This window comes from Nerophis lumbriciformis, linkage group LG06, assembly GCF_033978685.3.
Source record: "Nerophis lumbriciformis linkage group LG06, RoL_Nlum_v2.1, whole genome shotgun sequence".
NCBI classification, from domain to species: domain Eukaryota; kingdom Metazoa; phylum Chordata; class Actinopteri; order Syngnathiformes; family Syngnathidae; genus Nerophis; species Nerophis lumbriciformis.
This window is the reverse complement of record NC_084553.2, coordinates 29,564,499-29,578,484: the sequence shown is the minus strand read 5'-3', so window position 1 is coordinate 29,578,484 and position 13,986 is coordinate 29,564,499. Positions and strand designations below refer to the sequence as shown.

General features: G+C 38.8%; 1 protein-coding gene across 2 annotated transcripts in view; it reads left to right on the top strand.

Moving 5' to 3' along the window:
• The first annotated feature begins 1,016 nt into the window (after positions 1 to 1,016).
• The window catches only part of crispld2 (cysteine-rich secretory protein LCCL domain containing 2), a 32,241-nt gene continuing 19,271 nt past the window's right edge, over positions 1,017 to 13,986 (top strand). Inside the window, exons 1-5 of one of the 2 annotated variants that reach the window (XM_061964042.1) lie at positions 1,044 to 1,149; positions 3,020 to 3,068; positions 5,617 to 5,930; positions 8,358 to 8,476; positions 11,187 to 11,319. In XM_061964042.1, coding sequence (XP_061820026.1) covers positions 5,679 to 5,930; positions 8,358 to 8,476; positions 11,187 to 11,319 — 504 coding nt within the window. In that variant the 5' untranslated portion in view covers positions 1,044 to 1,149; positions 3,020 to 3,068; positions 5,617 to 5,678. Of the gene's footprint in view, positions 1,150 to 3,019; positions 3,069 to 5,616; positions 5,931 to 8,357; positions 8,477 to 11,186; positions 11,320 to 13,986 lie in introns of both variants that reach the window. The other variant, XM_061964043.1, reaches the window with a different exon arrangement.

The window sequence follows — 13,986 nt, the reverse complement described above, 5'->3', positions numbered from 1 at the left end:
AGTAATGACATAACTGGATGCGACTTTAAGGTTTTACTACTTATGTATAAAATACTCAACGGTCTAGCTCCATTTCATCTTGCTGATTGTATTGTACCAAATGTCCCCGTCACAAATCTGCATTCTATAGCATTTTCTATTCGGGCTCTAATACTCTGGAATGCCCTCCCGGTAACAGTTAGAGATGCTACCTCGGTAGAAGCATTTAAGTCCCATCTTAAAACTAATTTGTATACCCCCATCTGCCGTCTCTTTTCTGCCCCGGCCCCCCCTCTCTTGAATGGAGAGGTTATCAGGTGACCACAGATGACGCGCTAGCTGTTCAAAGTCGGGACCCAGGGTGGACCACTCATCTGTGCATCAGTTGGAGACGTCTCCATTCAAGATGATCCCCTGCTGGCCCCACTATGGACTGGACTCTCACATTATCAACTAGATCCACTCGACATCGCCCCCACATCTGCGGTCACCTCCAAGGTTTCTCGTTGTTCCCATTGGGTTGAGGTTTTTTTTTCCCCTGATGTGGGATCTGAGCCGAGGATGTCGTTGTGGCTTGTGCAGCCCTTTGAGACATCTGTGATTAAGGGCTATATAAATAAACTTTGATTGATCGATTGATTGATCGTCTCCATTAGTACATGACCATATTCCAACGGATCATCATGTCTAAATGTTTGTCCCCTAATGACTCATAGTAAATACTTCATGTTGATCTTTTTGTTCAGACTCCTCCAATATGACTTTCACCACAACAGAATTGAGAGAGAAGAGCATATTTGTCAATTTTCTTTGGAGATATCTGAGTCAGTGCTGCTGGACTCATTTGTCAGCGTGGTGATTAACATTAGTTGTAGTTTTCCTCCTGACGTGAGGCTGCTCCTGCTGCTGGTGTGCAGTCTGAGCCAGGAACATTTCAGGGAGGCAGGCGCGGGGGAGTGGGGAGATTTGTTTTTCTTTTTTTTCCCTACCCTCCTCTGATCCTGAGGGGTCCTTTCTCTATATAAGGCTTTTGGAGCTGCTCAAGGACTGAAGACCCACGCTCCTGCATATAGCCAACTTTTAGTAGATCTTCACACACACACACGCACACACACACGGGAATACAAGGCAACTCTCCAGCAAGTGGATACTGACCAGGAACAACCAGAGGTGAGCTTGAACACTTTTTTCAGCTGTTTTGAGTAAACCTCTCGTCCATTTGGTGCATCCTCAAGTTGATGCTCAATAATAAAGAATTGATAATGATGCTCTTCTTCAATGATTTTATTAAAACATACCGTACTAGCTTATACTATAATATAAGATGCAGGGATGTTGCTTCATGTAAGCATCTCTGATAAAAGTGATTGACAGGTGGTGGCTCACTTCTCGCCACCTTAGTCAGCTGGGGAAAAGACACCGGCTCCCTTAAACCGCGATACCTCGATGGTTGCAAATATTAAGAGGCTGCTAAAACCAACCCCAGCTAAATCAGGGTTATCATATTATTTTAGTAATTATTATCTGGGAGGCGCAAAAAGTTACCAAACATGGTTCCTTGCCTGATAAAGCGCAGCCATGCTTCATTATGTGGAAATTAATTATGTATTTATTTTCCTATTCAAAAACATGCTAAACATCTCTGAAAAAAGGTTGATAAAATAATAATAATTAAAAAAAAAAAAGGTAACACTTTAGTATGGGGAACATATTCCAAGTAAGAAAGACTTAATTTATAGTTTTTGGAAAGTAGGGTAAGGGTTAATAATAAGCAATAATTCTGAGGTTATTGAGGGAAGACTCTTAGTTAATGGCATACTGGTTGTATAAGTGAAGTGAATTACATTTATATAGCACTTTTTCTCAAGTGACTCAAAGCGCTTTACATTGTGAAACCCAATATCTAAGTTACATTAAAACCAGTGTGGGTGGCACTGGGAGCAGGTGGGTAAAGTGTCTTGCCCAAGGACACAACGGCAGTGACTAGGATGGCAGAAGCGGGGATCGAACCTGCAACCCTCAAGTTGCTGGCACGGCCGCTCTACCAACCGAGCTATACCGCCCCTATAATAAGGCCATGCAGAATAAGGCATTAATAACTACTTAATAATGACTAATTAATAGCCAATATGTTACTAATTTGCATGTTAATAAGCAACTAATTAATGGTGAATATGTTGGTCCTGTGATGAGGTCGCGACTTGTCCAGGGTGTACCCCGCCTTCCGCCCGATTGTAGCTGAGATAGGCTCCAGCGCCCCCCGCGACCCCGAAGGGAATAAGCAGTAGAAAATGGATGGATGGATGGATGTTCCCCATACTAAAGTGTTACCAAAAAAACCCCGCTTTGCTTCTACCAACTCCTTTTCGGACATGTGGAATTGTGCAAGTGATCTTCTTTATTGTACTTTTGTAAATCATGTTAAAAAAAAGACTAAACCACTCGTGCAAACCTTCCTGAAAATGAGTCGGAATCTTTGTGTCAATTTGTCAATTTAACACGATTCTCGTAATATTTTATTTGGTATATAAATTGGAAGAAAACCTTATGAGAAAAGATTACATGTTACAATAGCTCCTCTTGGTTGCCCAAGAATTGTTTATTTTTTTCATCGAAAAATGGATTCTTAAAAAAAATAAATTGCCAAAACCAAATATTTTAATCGATTCTTGAAATTGATGAATAGATTTAAGTCTGTAATTATTAAAAGTGAATCGAGTATTTTGAACATCCCTACGATCTACTCACGTCTTCACATTTGTGTAGCGTTGAGGTGAAGCGAAGGTCTTCTCATGTGGCTCCATCTGGTCCGTGTCTGTCACTGGGGTCTAAAACTCAGGAGAGCGTGAGAAGGGCCCAAACAGAGAAGCTGCTCGAGGTTGAGTGTGAAAAAAGAGGGCAGCAGGAGCGGCGGTGCAGGCAGGGTGTGGTGCCTGGCTCAGCTGCCCCGCTGGAAGCCCGTGCCCAGTCAGTGTTGGCACTCTGTGTTGGCGCAGCAGCTGATGCCAAACCTCAAGCTGCCTTTTTTTTTTTTTTGCAGCCTGAGGGAAAGTGAAGGGGAAGGGATACAAGGATTGAAGCAAAGAAGTGTGAGTCTTGTTTATTTTGTGATGTCTCGTCCTGCATAAACTCTCTACTCCATTGTTTACCCCCACAACCGCCTTGACTCTGTTTTATTGATCATTATCATCCCAGACTGTGTTTAAAGACGGCGGTGTCTCTCCAGGATCACGTGAGCGACAGTAAGAAAACCTCACTTGAGACGTCATGTGTGTAATATACACCTTGAATATGAGATTACCTTTTTTCTATAGGGAAAAATATATTCAGAAGAGTTGGTGGGGCATTATGGTCACAATTTTAGGTACACCTTCACATATGAACTCGGAATATTAGAAATATATTAATTGAACATTATGTGTTTTTATTGCTTAACGTTATCGTTGACATGTGGGTGTGTATACAATGTCAAAATGTAATTTAATGTTATTGAAAATGACACTTGTTGTGTATTTATTAACACTTTGAGGACATTCAATTTTATTTATATTTAAAGTGTTTGAAGGGTGTAAAAACATTTTGGATTCATATTTTTTTGCTCAGATGTCTCAATAAATTTCAATCCAAAACAAATATCAATTATGTAATGTATTTTTCTTTCAATTTTGACCCCTTTGAAAGGCCTTTTGATGAGATATGTCACATTATTATTAAATTAGGAAAACATCCCATGATATACAATTTTATACTAATTGAAAACTGTTTTTTTTTTTTTAATCTTTCATATTTTTATTCATCATTTTATTATTTCTAACCTAATTTGATCCAAAGGCCTTCAAAGGGTTAAAATAAAGTATGTTTTTAGGCTGAAGATGATTGAGCGAAAAATTAATCTGAAATTTAATCTAAAATGTCCAAAAAATGAAGGTCTTTTATGTCCTGTTTGGCTTTGGGTTATTGTCGAATAACTGCGAGTGTATCGTACACCTGTGAAAGAATTGGACATTGAAATGTAAAAATCTTACATGAAAAAAACCCTCTGATGAAAATGTATGTATAATGATTTAAAAAAAAAAAAAGGCCCAAAATACACCAAAAACTTACTGAAAGGTCAAACAAGTCAGCCTTTGTCCCCTCAGGGTTGAAAAAAAAATAGTTATTTATCTTCACTTGGGAAGTGATTGTTGGATGAGGTGATCAATTTCCGAGTAAAAGTGTAGGAGAAAACCAATGATGGGTTAGTAGTGATTTATGCACTGTAAAAGTTTACCAGGGTTTCACAGTACCGGTACTCACAATCGTAATCAAAATTTACTGTAAAACGAAAACAAGTGACTGTAAAAAATATGATACTCTTATATTTCACAGCAATTAACTGTCAATTCCCACTAACATTTACAGTACCGTATTTTCCGGACTATAAGTCGCTACTTTTTTTTCCTACGCTTTGAACCATGCGGTTTATAAAACGGTGTGGCAAATTTATGGATTTATTTCCGCTACAGCCATAATCTTTTGTATTCAACAAATAGTTTTCATAAAACACACAGAGAGACACTGAAAAGGTGTGGTAAACCAGTTCATATTTACTAAACCGTCACGTTAGGTAGGAGTGTTTTCATGCATAGTTGTACGTGCAATCGTAATGTAATCAAGCTTGCATCGTTAGCATTAGCTAAAATGCTAATATTAGTATTATTAACTTACAATGGTATTCTTTTTGCATTGTTTCATTTTCACTAATTCCTCAGTAAATTCACCAAAATGTCACTGCGGAGTTATTGAATCTGTTTAGCTGATTGGAGAGCTAGCTTCCTCACCTAGCGGGTCCATGACGATGACTTCTGTTTTGTTTTATCAGCCGTTATACTGCCCTGTGGCAGACAACAATTAAGGTATGCAAGTAAATATTTACATAACTCATGAATAACTAATTTCACACCGTATCTGAGGCTTACAGTTTGGTGCTAACACATGTAAAAAAAAAATTATTCTAAAATCTAAAAAAAAGCTTTATTTGTCCCCGGGGGACAAATCGCTCAGTGGCCTAGTAGTTAGAGTGTCCGCCCTGAGATCGGTAGTTTGTGAGTTCAAACCTCGGCCAAGTGATATCAAAGACTATAAAAATGTGACCCTGCTTGGCACTCACCATCAAGGGTTGGAATTGGGGGTTTAAATCACCAAAAATTATTCCCGGGCGTGGCCACCGCTGCTGCTCACTGCTCCCCTCACCTCCCAGGGGGTGAGGGTGATGGGTCAAATGCAGAGGATGATCTCACCACACCAAGCATGTGTGTGTGGCAATCATTGGTACTTTAACTTTAATTTGTTAGTTGTAACAGTTCATTCCTGTGAAATATACAAAGTAATGCAATCATTAGCCAGTAATGTGCTGTGAATTTACAATGAACATGTTTACAGTGTGATATCATAGCAAAAGGTGAGTTATTATTAAAGACAAAGGTGATGCTATCGTCATTTCTGCTTAATGCAAAATTATTGGAATAATATCTGTATTTGAACCCATGACTCATATTACACTGTGACATGATTGACACTACAGCACATCTATGTGTAATCTCTCAATTGTTGTAAAAAAAAAAAGGAAGTCACTGATGAAACGTTCTCTCCCTGCAGGTTACGTGCGGCCCACCTTTCCTCCTCTCATCTACGCACAAGTCAAGCCTGACGTGTCAACGATGGCCTTCATCCCTCTCCTCTGCCTCCTGCTGCTCTCCTGGCTGGGCCCAGCAACGTCTCTCGTCCTGCCCGACTCCAAGGAGCTCCGGCAGCTGCTGAGCCGCTACCAGGAAGAAGTAGGCCAGAACAGCACCGGCGGCGGCGGCAGAAGCAGGCGTGCCATCCGCTGGTCCGACCGGGAGGAGATCCTCCAGCTGCACAACAAGCTCAGGGCCTCGGTCTACCCGAGTGCTTCCAACATGGAGCACATGGTGAGTGGGTGTTTCAAATGCACATGACATTGATTTCAACATGTCAGCAGAAAAGTACATTAATAAAGCACTGCAATAATAAAAAAGATTATTACCCAGCTAGTTTTTTATAATAAAGCTGACTTTGTGCCTGTTTCATGCTGAGAAGACCAGCCAGGGTGGGGAGGGGAGCATGCATGGCACAAGTGGGCAATTATTGTTGTTGGGACTCCCTGAAGGTTAGGCAGTGTGTTAGTGTGGCTGTGCGTGTGTGTGTGTGTGTGTGTGTGTGTGCGACCACCAAAAGGCTGGAAATTTACTGCTGGGCCGTCATCTCTGCTTTCCACTCAGTTTAGTTGATTTGTGGTGGACTTTGACCAGCAGCGCATTAGAAGGTTTTTGTTTTACGGCTATTCAGTTCAGCTGAACCACATCTGGACCGTACTGATTCTCAGTGGATGTTGAATACACAGTGGAACCTCGATTTATGAACTTAGCTGGTTCTTGAACAGGGTTCGTAAATAGAAAAGTTCACACATTGAAGCAGATTTTTACATAGGAAACAATGTAAACATGGATAATGGGTTGCAGCCACGACAAAAGTCCCCATTTTAGTAAAAGTGTGTACACTTTGAATACAATACTGTATAAAGTGTTAAATATTACTCTATGTCAAACAAAAATAACAAGGTGATGATGGATCAACGTTTCTATTTACCGTATTTTCCGGGTTTAGAGTACACCTGCATTTAAGCTGCAACCACCAAATTTTAGAAAAAAATAATATTTTTACATATTTTAACCGCTTCGGACTATTAGCTGGAGATATATAACGGTACGAAAGATTTTGTAAATGTTTATTCACATGTCTTAATTGTTTCCAAATGGCAGTAAAACGGTTGATAAAACAAAACAGTCATCGTCATGGACCCACTAGCGCAGGAATCTTGCCCTCCAATCAGCTAAATAGACCCAATAACTCCATGGTGACATTTTGGTGAATTTACAAAAATGATACAATAAATAAAAAATGCCATTGTAGTTTAGTACTAACTCAGACACTTGTTAGCATATTCACTAATGTTAACGACGCTAGATTGATTACATTACAATAGCACGTACAAATATGCATTAAAACACTCCTACATACGTCACACATGGGACGGTTTCGTAAGTTTAAACATTTTTAGTTATATTGTAAAACTTACAAACATTGCTTGGAGTGGTGAAGGAAGAGTCATTTTCAGCAAAAACATTAGGGTTATACTTCCGGTTCAAAGTACAAAACAGGAAGTACATTTTCAACCCACAGCACCTGCAGTGAGCAAACTTGTTCAACAAATGGCGCCGTAATATAAACAATAACACACCTTTTCAGTGTCTCTGTCAGTGTAATATGAAAACTATTGGGTGAATAAAAAACATTTTGGCTGTTAGCGAAAAAAAATCCATAAATTAGCTGCACCTTATCATAGGCCGCAGGTTTCAAAGCGTAGGAAAAAAGTAGCAGCTTATAGTCTGGAAAATACGGTGAAAACAAAGTCAATAAACTGAACTGTCCTTATTTATTGGCACTCTGCTTACACTCACACACACTGTCACTAGCCCTGTGGTGCACTCAGTTTGAAATCACAAACTCCCTAACTTTAACAGCCAGGTCGCTACAATGATTAGGAACAACAAATGAAATCCACTTTACCTTGTAAGTTAATCTTCTTGGTGGAAAAAAAGGGAAGTGGGAAGCGAGGCAGTGTTGACAACGCTGTGGATACTTCCAAAATGTTTTAAACCACACATCACTTGTCCATTTCAGCTAGCGAAACTAGAAAAATGCTGTAAAAAGGCTTAAAAGCCCACAAAGTAGCAATTAGCACAGTAGTTAACGCCAGCACTAGAGATCAATCAGCTCGCCTAAAATGAATGTGCTGCTTGGTTCAAAATGGCTGCTCTGCAGGCACACAATGGGTGGATGAAATGTTTGAACACGAGACAAGGTTCATACAACAGAGCATATTTTTATTCGGTCTGTTGTTTGCAAGTACGTATAGGAGGGGTTCGTAGATAGGCCTTAGTTGGCCACATGCGTGGACAGCACCTTTTAGCTCTTATTTCCAAAATTGTGTACACTACTGAATTGGGGTCTTATGCCGACATATGGACACTTAAACTGCTATCTGGTGGTGTCAGAAGAGTATAACATACAATGGAATTTTTTTTAAAAAGTGTCAAAATAAAAATTAGCATGTCACATGAAGTACACGTTTGTGTACTTATGGACTAAGTACATCATATCAAAAGATGATTTTTAGTTTTTATTCTAATTAGGGTCCAATAAGCCCAAATAGCAAAGAGAAATAAAAAAAAGCATGTGAACAAACAGCTTGGGCCTTAAGAGGGTATAGTATACTGTGTATTTGCCTGCTCTAAAGTGTTTGGTGATGTCCACAGGTGTGGGACGATGAGCTGGAGAGGTCCGCCACTCACTGGGCCGAGGTGTGTCATTGGGATCACGGACCTCAGGACCTGCTCATGTCCATCGGACAGAACCTGGGAGTTCACTGGGGCAGGTAAGACGGCTCTGAGATGTTGCATGTTTTAATATAAAATACAATTATTCAAATATATTTAATAACTACAGAAGCATAGACTCCCACCAAGGATGAACTTTTAACAAAAGTGAACTGTTTCGTTTGTAGGCCATTTTGATCCTTACATTTACACCACCGCAACTTAAAAACAAAATTAAAAATAAATAAATATAAAAAGTAATCAAAAAAATATGTAGTGTACACATGGTTCTTGTAAGCAAAAGTAGATTTTCCTTGGTCTACCCCCCAAAAGGTTAATTGCAAATTGGTTAGTACTAGTTAATAGAACTATGAGAATGTAAAATGGTTATGTAAATATAAAGGGACAAACAGCAGACATCAACCAAAGCCAAACAATATTTCATTAGTAGGATCGGCACTAAAATGCACAGCTTTCAATGTCTTGCAAGGTAAGAAACATGTAAAGGGAGAAAAAAAATGTGGATCAGCAGCCTAATTAGAAATTGCATCAAAACGTTGTGAGGTAATGGATTTTTCCCCCACCCCTTCACAATGCATTTCAAGAAACAACAATGAAAAGTTCCTGAGGTAACATACATAGGGCCTGATCTACTAAAGGTTTGCATGTACTTAAACACGTGCAAACTTGATAGCACACGCAAAGCTGATGTAGCTAGATCCTGCAAACAGGATCGCGTCTCTCAAGTAAGCAAAATTAGGAGCACAATCGATTTAACGTGCCTGTCTTCATGCATATGCAGAATATATTCTGATCATCAGAACACCCACAATACTGGGAGGAGAAAATGCAAATACAGTCATTCAGCAAGCGCAATGTGATTTATCAATGCTGAAACTGTTCAGCAGCCGCTGCTTTGTGTCTTTATTTAGCACGTTTGAAAGTTACGTGCAAACTGACACTGTTACGCACGCGGCTGTGAGAAAGGAGGCCATTGCGCTGCAAAAACAGCTTGACAGAGAATTCTTCATCCTACATGTGTGTCAAGATAAGAAGACTGTCAGAAATAAAACATATTAGAAATATCGTCTATTCTGCAATACCATTTTACATTCTTATAGGTGCTGGATGACTTAAGGTACTGTTTATTTCTAATGGTGTTCGTTTTTTCATATAGGAAATATATTATTATAATATATGTCCTCCATGAAAAAATCTCTTGCAATATGCATATTCTTGCGTTTGGATCATTCTCGACGCATGAATGCATTGTGGTGTTGTGTTGTGTGTTTGGAAAATAGTTTGTGTTGTTTATATTCAGATTCTATACTGCGGAAAAGGTGTTGCATATCATACTGGAGATGTGTGCTGCTTGTTCAACAAATAAGTGGTTGGAGAGCATAAAAACAAATGTGGAAAATAATGAGTGTTTCCATGGGCACATAATGCCAGGAGTATATGCAAAAACCTAATTGAATTTTACACTTGTTATCAATTGTACACACAGTCTCACAGTCCACTGATAGTACATACAATTGTATAGTTTGCACATGTTGGTTACCGCGTGGTATTTTAATCTTTGTCCATCATGCCCTAAATGTACTATTATGTATAAGCTATCAAATAAGGTAAATAATGTGATCATATATTTATTGCAAAGTAGCCATTTTCAATAAATCAACAGGATTGATTCAAATTAATCATTTTGTTGTATTATCACACACTTTTGACAGTCAAATCTATTTAAAATAATCCTCAATAATATTATAAGGCTGATGAAATGGTTCATAATCTTATTAATCAATTAATTGTTTATCTTTTCAACAAACAGTTTGGTGAAGGCACTTTTCTGTTGTGGTTTGGTGTGGAAGAACAAATATTATCCCCCAGTGGACATGAGAAAATATGGCGTTCACCATTCCCGTACTGGTCTGTCCCAAAAGTGTTTGTTGAGTGGGGCTCGGGGCTTTTAAGCTCTTCCACCCCAAACTCACCCAAGCAGCTCTTTATGAACTTTGCATTGGACATTGGGAACAGAAAGACCTTCTCTAAAACACCCTTTAATAGGAATACAGAACACCGATGGTGAGCCGGCAGTCCTAGATTAGGTCTAACATCAATGACCTTTAACCTCACAAATGTTCACGGTAACACACGTTGTAGGAAGTCCTCCAAGGAAAATAATGTTTTCCCTCCATATCCCCTCCTTGTAATGTCCCAATACCTGCGTCCATACTTGTGTAAAGATTGACTTTGTAATGAATGAATGTGTGTGTGTGTGTGTGTGTGTGTGTGTGTTTGTGTGTGTGTGCGCACACACAGTAGGCATGACAGTGTGTTGCTATGACACCAGGTGCCCTTCCAGGAATCTGCTCTCATTCTCACAGAGCCGAGCATCCCTCCCCCCTTCAACCCCCCATCTTTTCTTCCTGTGCCAGCTCACCCAGTGTGAAGTCCCTTCTTTCCGCTCCCTTTGCACTCCCCCATCAAGCTCAGCACATTTCAATACCGTAAAAAGACATGTTTATATTGCGACCTCGCACTGGTTTGTCAGGCGGAGGGCTTGTGTTTAGTTTTGCTTTCATTCTTTGTTGTTTTTCTAAACCTAAATTTAATTTCCCGTGTCGGTAAAGGGGAATAAAAGCAAAATGAGGCTCATGTGGTGTTTCTAATGTCTGGCCAGGGCACCTGGCAGACCCCTCATATGATACCCCCTACATCCTGGCCCCTGATGGTGCTTGACTGAGCCTAATGTTTGTGTGCGTGTAGATACCGCTCCCCCGCCTCACACATCCAGGCCTGGTACGATGAGGTGAAAGACTACACCTACCCTTACCCCCAGGAGTGCAACCCCTGGTGTCCTGATCGTTGTTCTGGGCCCATGTGCACCCACTACACCCAGGTGAGACAAGACCATAGAAGCAAGAAAATAAATAAATCTGTGCTCGAAATATATTTTATTAGCCTTTATTTAACCAGGTAAAATCCCATTGAGATCAAAGATCTCTTTTCCATGGGAGACCTGGCCAAGAGGGCAGCAGCAAGGTTACATTAAAAACAGTAAACAAATACATAAAACATCACATTTACAACATTAAAACTTGCTCACATGACACATGTGCATACAGACAAGGTAGACTGCAATCCTTTCACAGAAGCTTTAAACTCATTCAACGTAACTAGGGTTTGAAGTTTAATGTTCGATTGTAGGTTATTCCAAGCCTTCGGTGCTGAAAACCTAAATGCTTTCTTGCCCAGTTCAGTTCTTACTTTGGGGACGACAAATTGCAGAACATTCATTGAACGAAGATTGTGACTTCCTTGTTTCTTTGTTAAAAGACAAGACAGATAAGATGGAGTGATACCCAGAATGGTTTTGTAGATGAAAACATACCAATGATTGAGTCGTCGAGCACATAAAGATGTCCAGTTAACCATTGAGTATAACACACAATGGTGAGTAAGGGGAGCGCAGTTGGTGATGAATCTCAGTGCCCCGTGGTACACACTATCCAGCTTGTGGAGACAAGCAGCAGTAGCATTCATGTACAACACATCTCCATAGTCAATAAGGTTGTTTCCACCAATTTCTGTTTCACAGTAAAAGAAAAGCAAGACTTGTTTCTATAATAAAATCTCAGTAAAAGTTTCAGTTTTTTTTACAACATACTGAATGTGCTCCTTAAAACTCAAGTGGTCATCAATTAAAAATCCTAAATATTTAAAAGCAGATACTAACATAATTTGTTGCCCATTTCTTGTTAAAATGTTCTCACACAGTGATGATCTTACAGTTTTTGATGTGGTAAAGAGCATACACTTTGTTTTCTCTGCATTTAAAACCAGTTGAAGATAGCAAAGTTGTTCTTGTACTCTGTCAAATGCATGTTGTAGATATTTAAAAGCCTCAGCAAGAGTGGGTGCTGTGCAGTATATGACAGCATCATCAGCATAGAAATGGAAAGTTGAGTTCGGAATATTCTGTCCAAGATTATTTATGTAAATAGTGAATAATAAGGGGCCCAACACAGAACTTTGAGGGACACCCTTTTTCACTTGCAGTACGTCCGAGGAGAAACCTTCTATCTGAACAGCCTGAGTTCTACTTGTGAGGTAATTTGCAAACCATCCAACTGCTTGCTGAGAAAAACCAATAGCTGAAAGACGTTTGATTAAAATGACATGATCAACAGTATCAAATGCCTTTGAAAAGTCAATAAAGAGGGACAGACAGCACTGCTTCTTGTCAAGAGCTTCAGTTACATCATTTATAAACTTCATAGCAGCAGTAACAGTACTGTGATTTCTACGAAAACCTGACTGAAATGGTGACAGAATAAAATTGGTGTCCAAAAAGTCTTTTATCTGTTCACTGATAAGGGATTCAAGCACTTTTGCCAGAACAGAGAGTTTAGAGATCGGTCTGTAATTATTTAGATTACTAGGGTCACCTCCTTTTAATAGGGGGATTACAAGGGCAGATTTCCAATCCAAAGGGATTTCATTTGAAATTAGAGTAAGGTTAAAAATGTGAGTCAGTGGTTGTAGCTTGCGGTATACCCCAGGGATCAGTACTCGGACCAAAATTGTTCAATCTATATATAAATACCATTTATAAAGTTAAAAAAGACTTAAAGTTGGTATTATTTGCAGACAATACTGGCACAGTTTGTTAAGGAGAGAACACATAGAAGCTAATGACAGAGGAAATTAATAAATGAAATAGATGGTTTGACAAAACCAGTTAATTTTTGAATATCAGTAAAACTAAAATAATGCTATTCGGCAACAGCAGAAGAGAAAGTCAAACACAAATACAAATGAAAAAGTAGATATTGAAATTAATTAAAACTTCTAGGTGTGACAATGAAATCTCATATAGAAAATATACAACGTAAAGTGACAGGTAATATTTTTATAATATGTTTTGGACCAAAAATCCCTCCATATTCTCTACTGCTCGCTATTCTTACGATATCCAAGTAATTATTTTAAGTTAATAACTACAAAAGTATGCTTAATTCACTAACTGTGTTACAAAAAAGATCAATTAGAAGAATATTTTTTTATTTATTTGAATTAGGGCAATGCATATTCATCAACATAGAGCAACAATGTAAATATGCCGGAGTTTGAACAATAGCTCATTTTCATCCGTTGTCCTAAGGCAAGTTAATACAGTATACATTCAACAGGTCATGATACAAAAGAATACATAAATCACAAAACATTACACATTATACACATTACAAGCATACCATAAGCACAGACCATGGACAAAAAAATAAAACAAAAAAACATGCGAATAATCTTAATAAGCGTGCATGTCTAATACACAATGTTGGCTATAGAGACGATTCAAACCCTTTATTTATTGAATCCAAAATATTGAAATTCAATGGTTAGGTGCATTTGCAAACAGCTCAAAATATGCACAAAGCAAACTATAACATTCTATTAAAAAATGTACAACAATTCTTCACAATAAAAGAGGAGAAATATAACCTAAAAAAAAATCTAACTCCAAACATTTGTATGCATGTTAAACACTTGAAATCTTTAGCTGTAG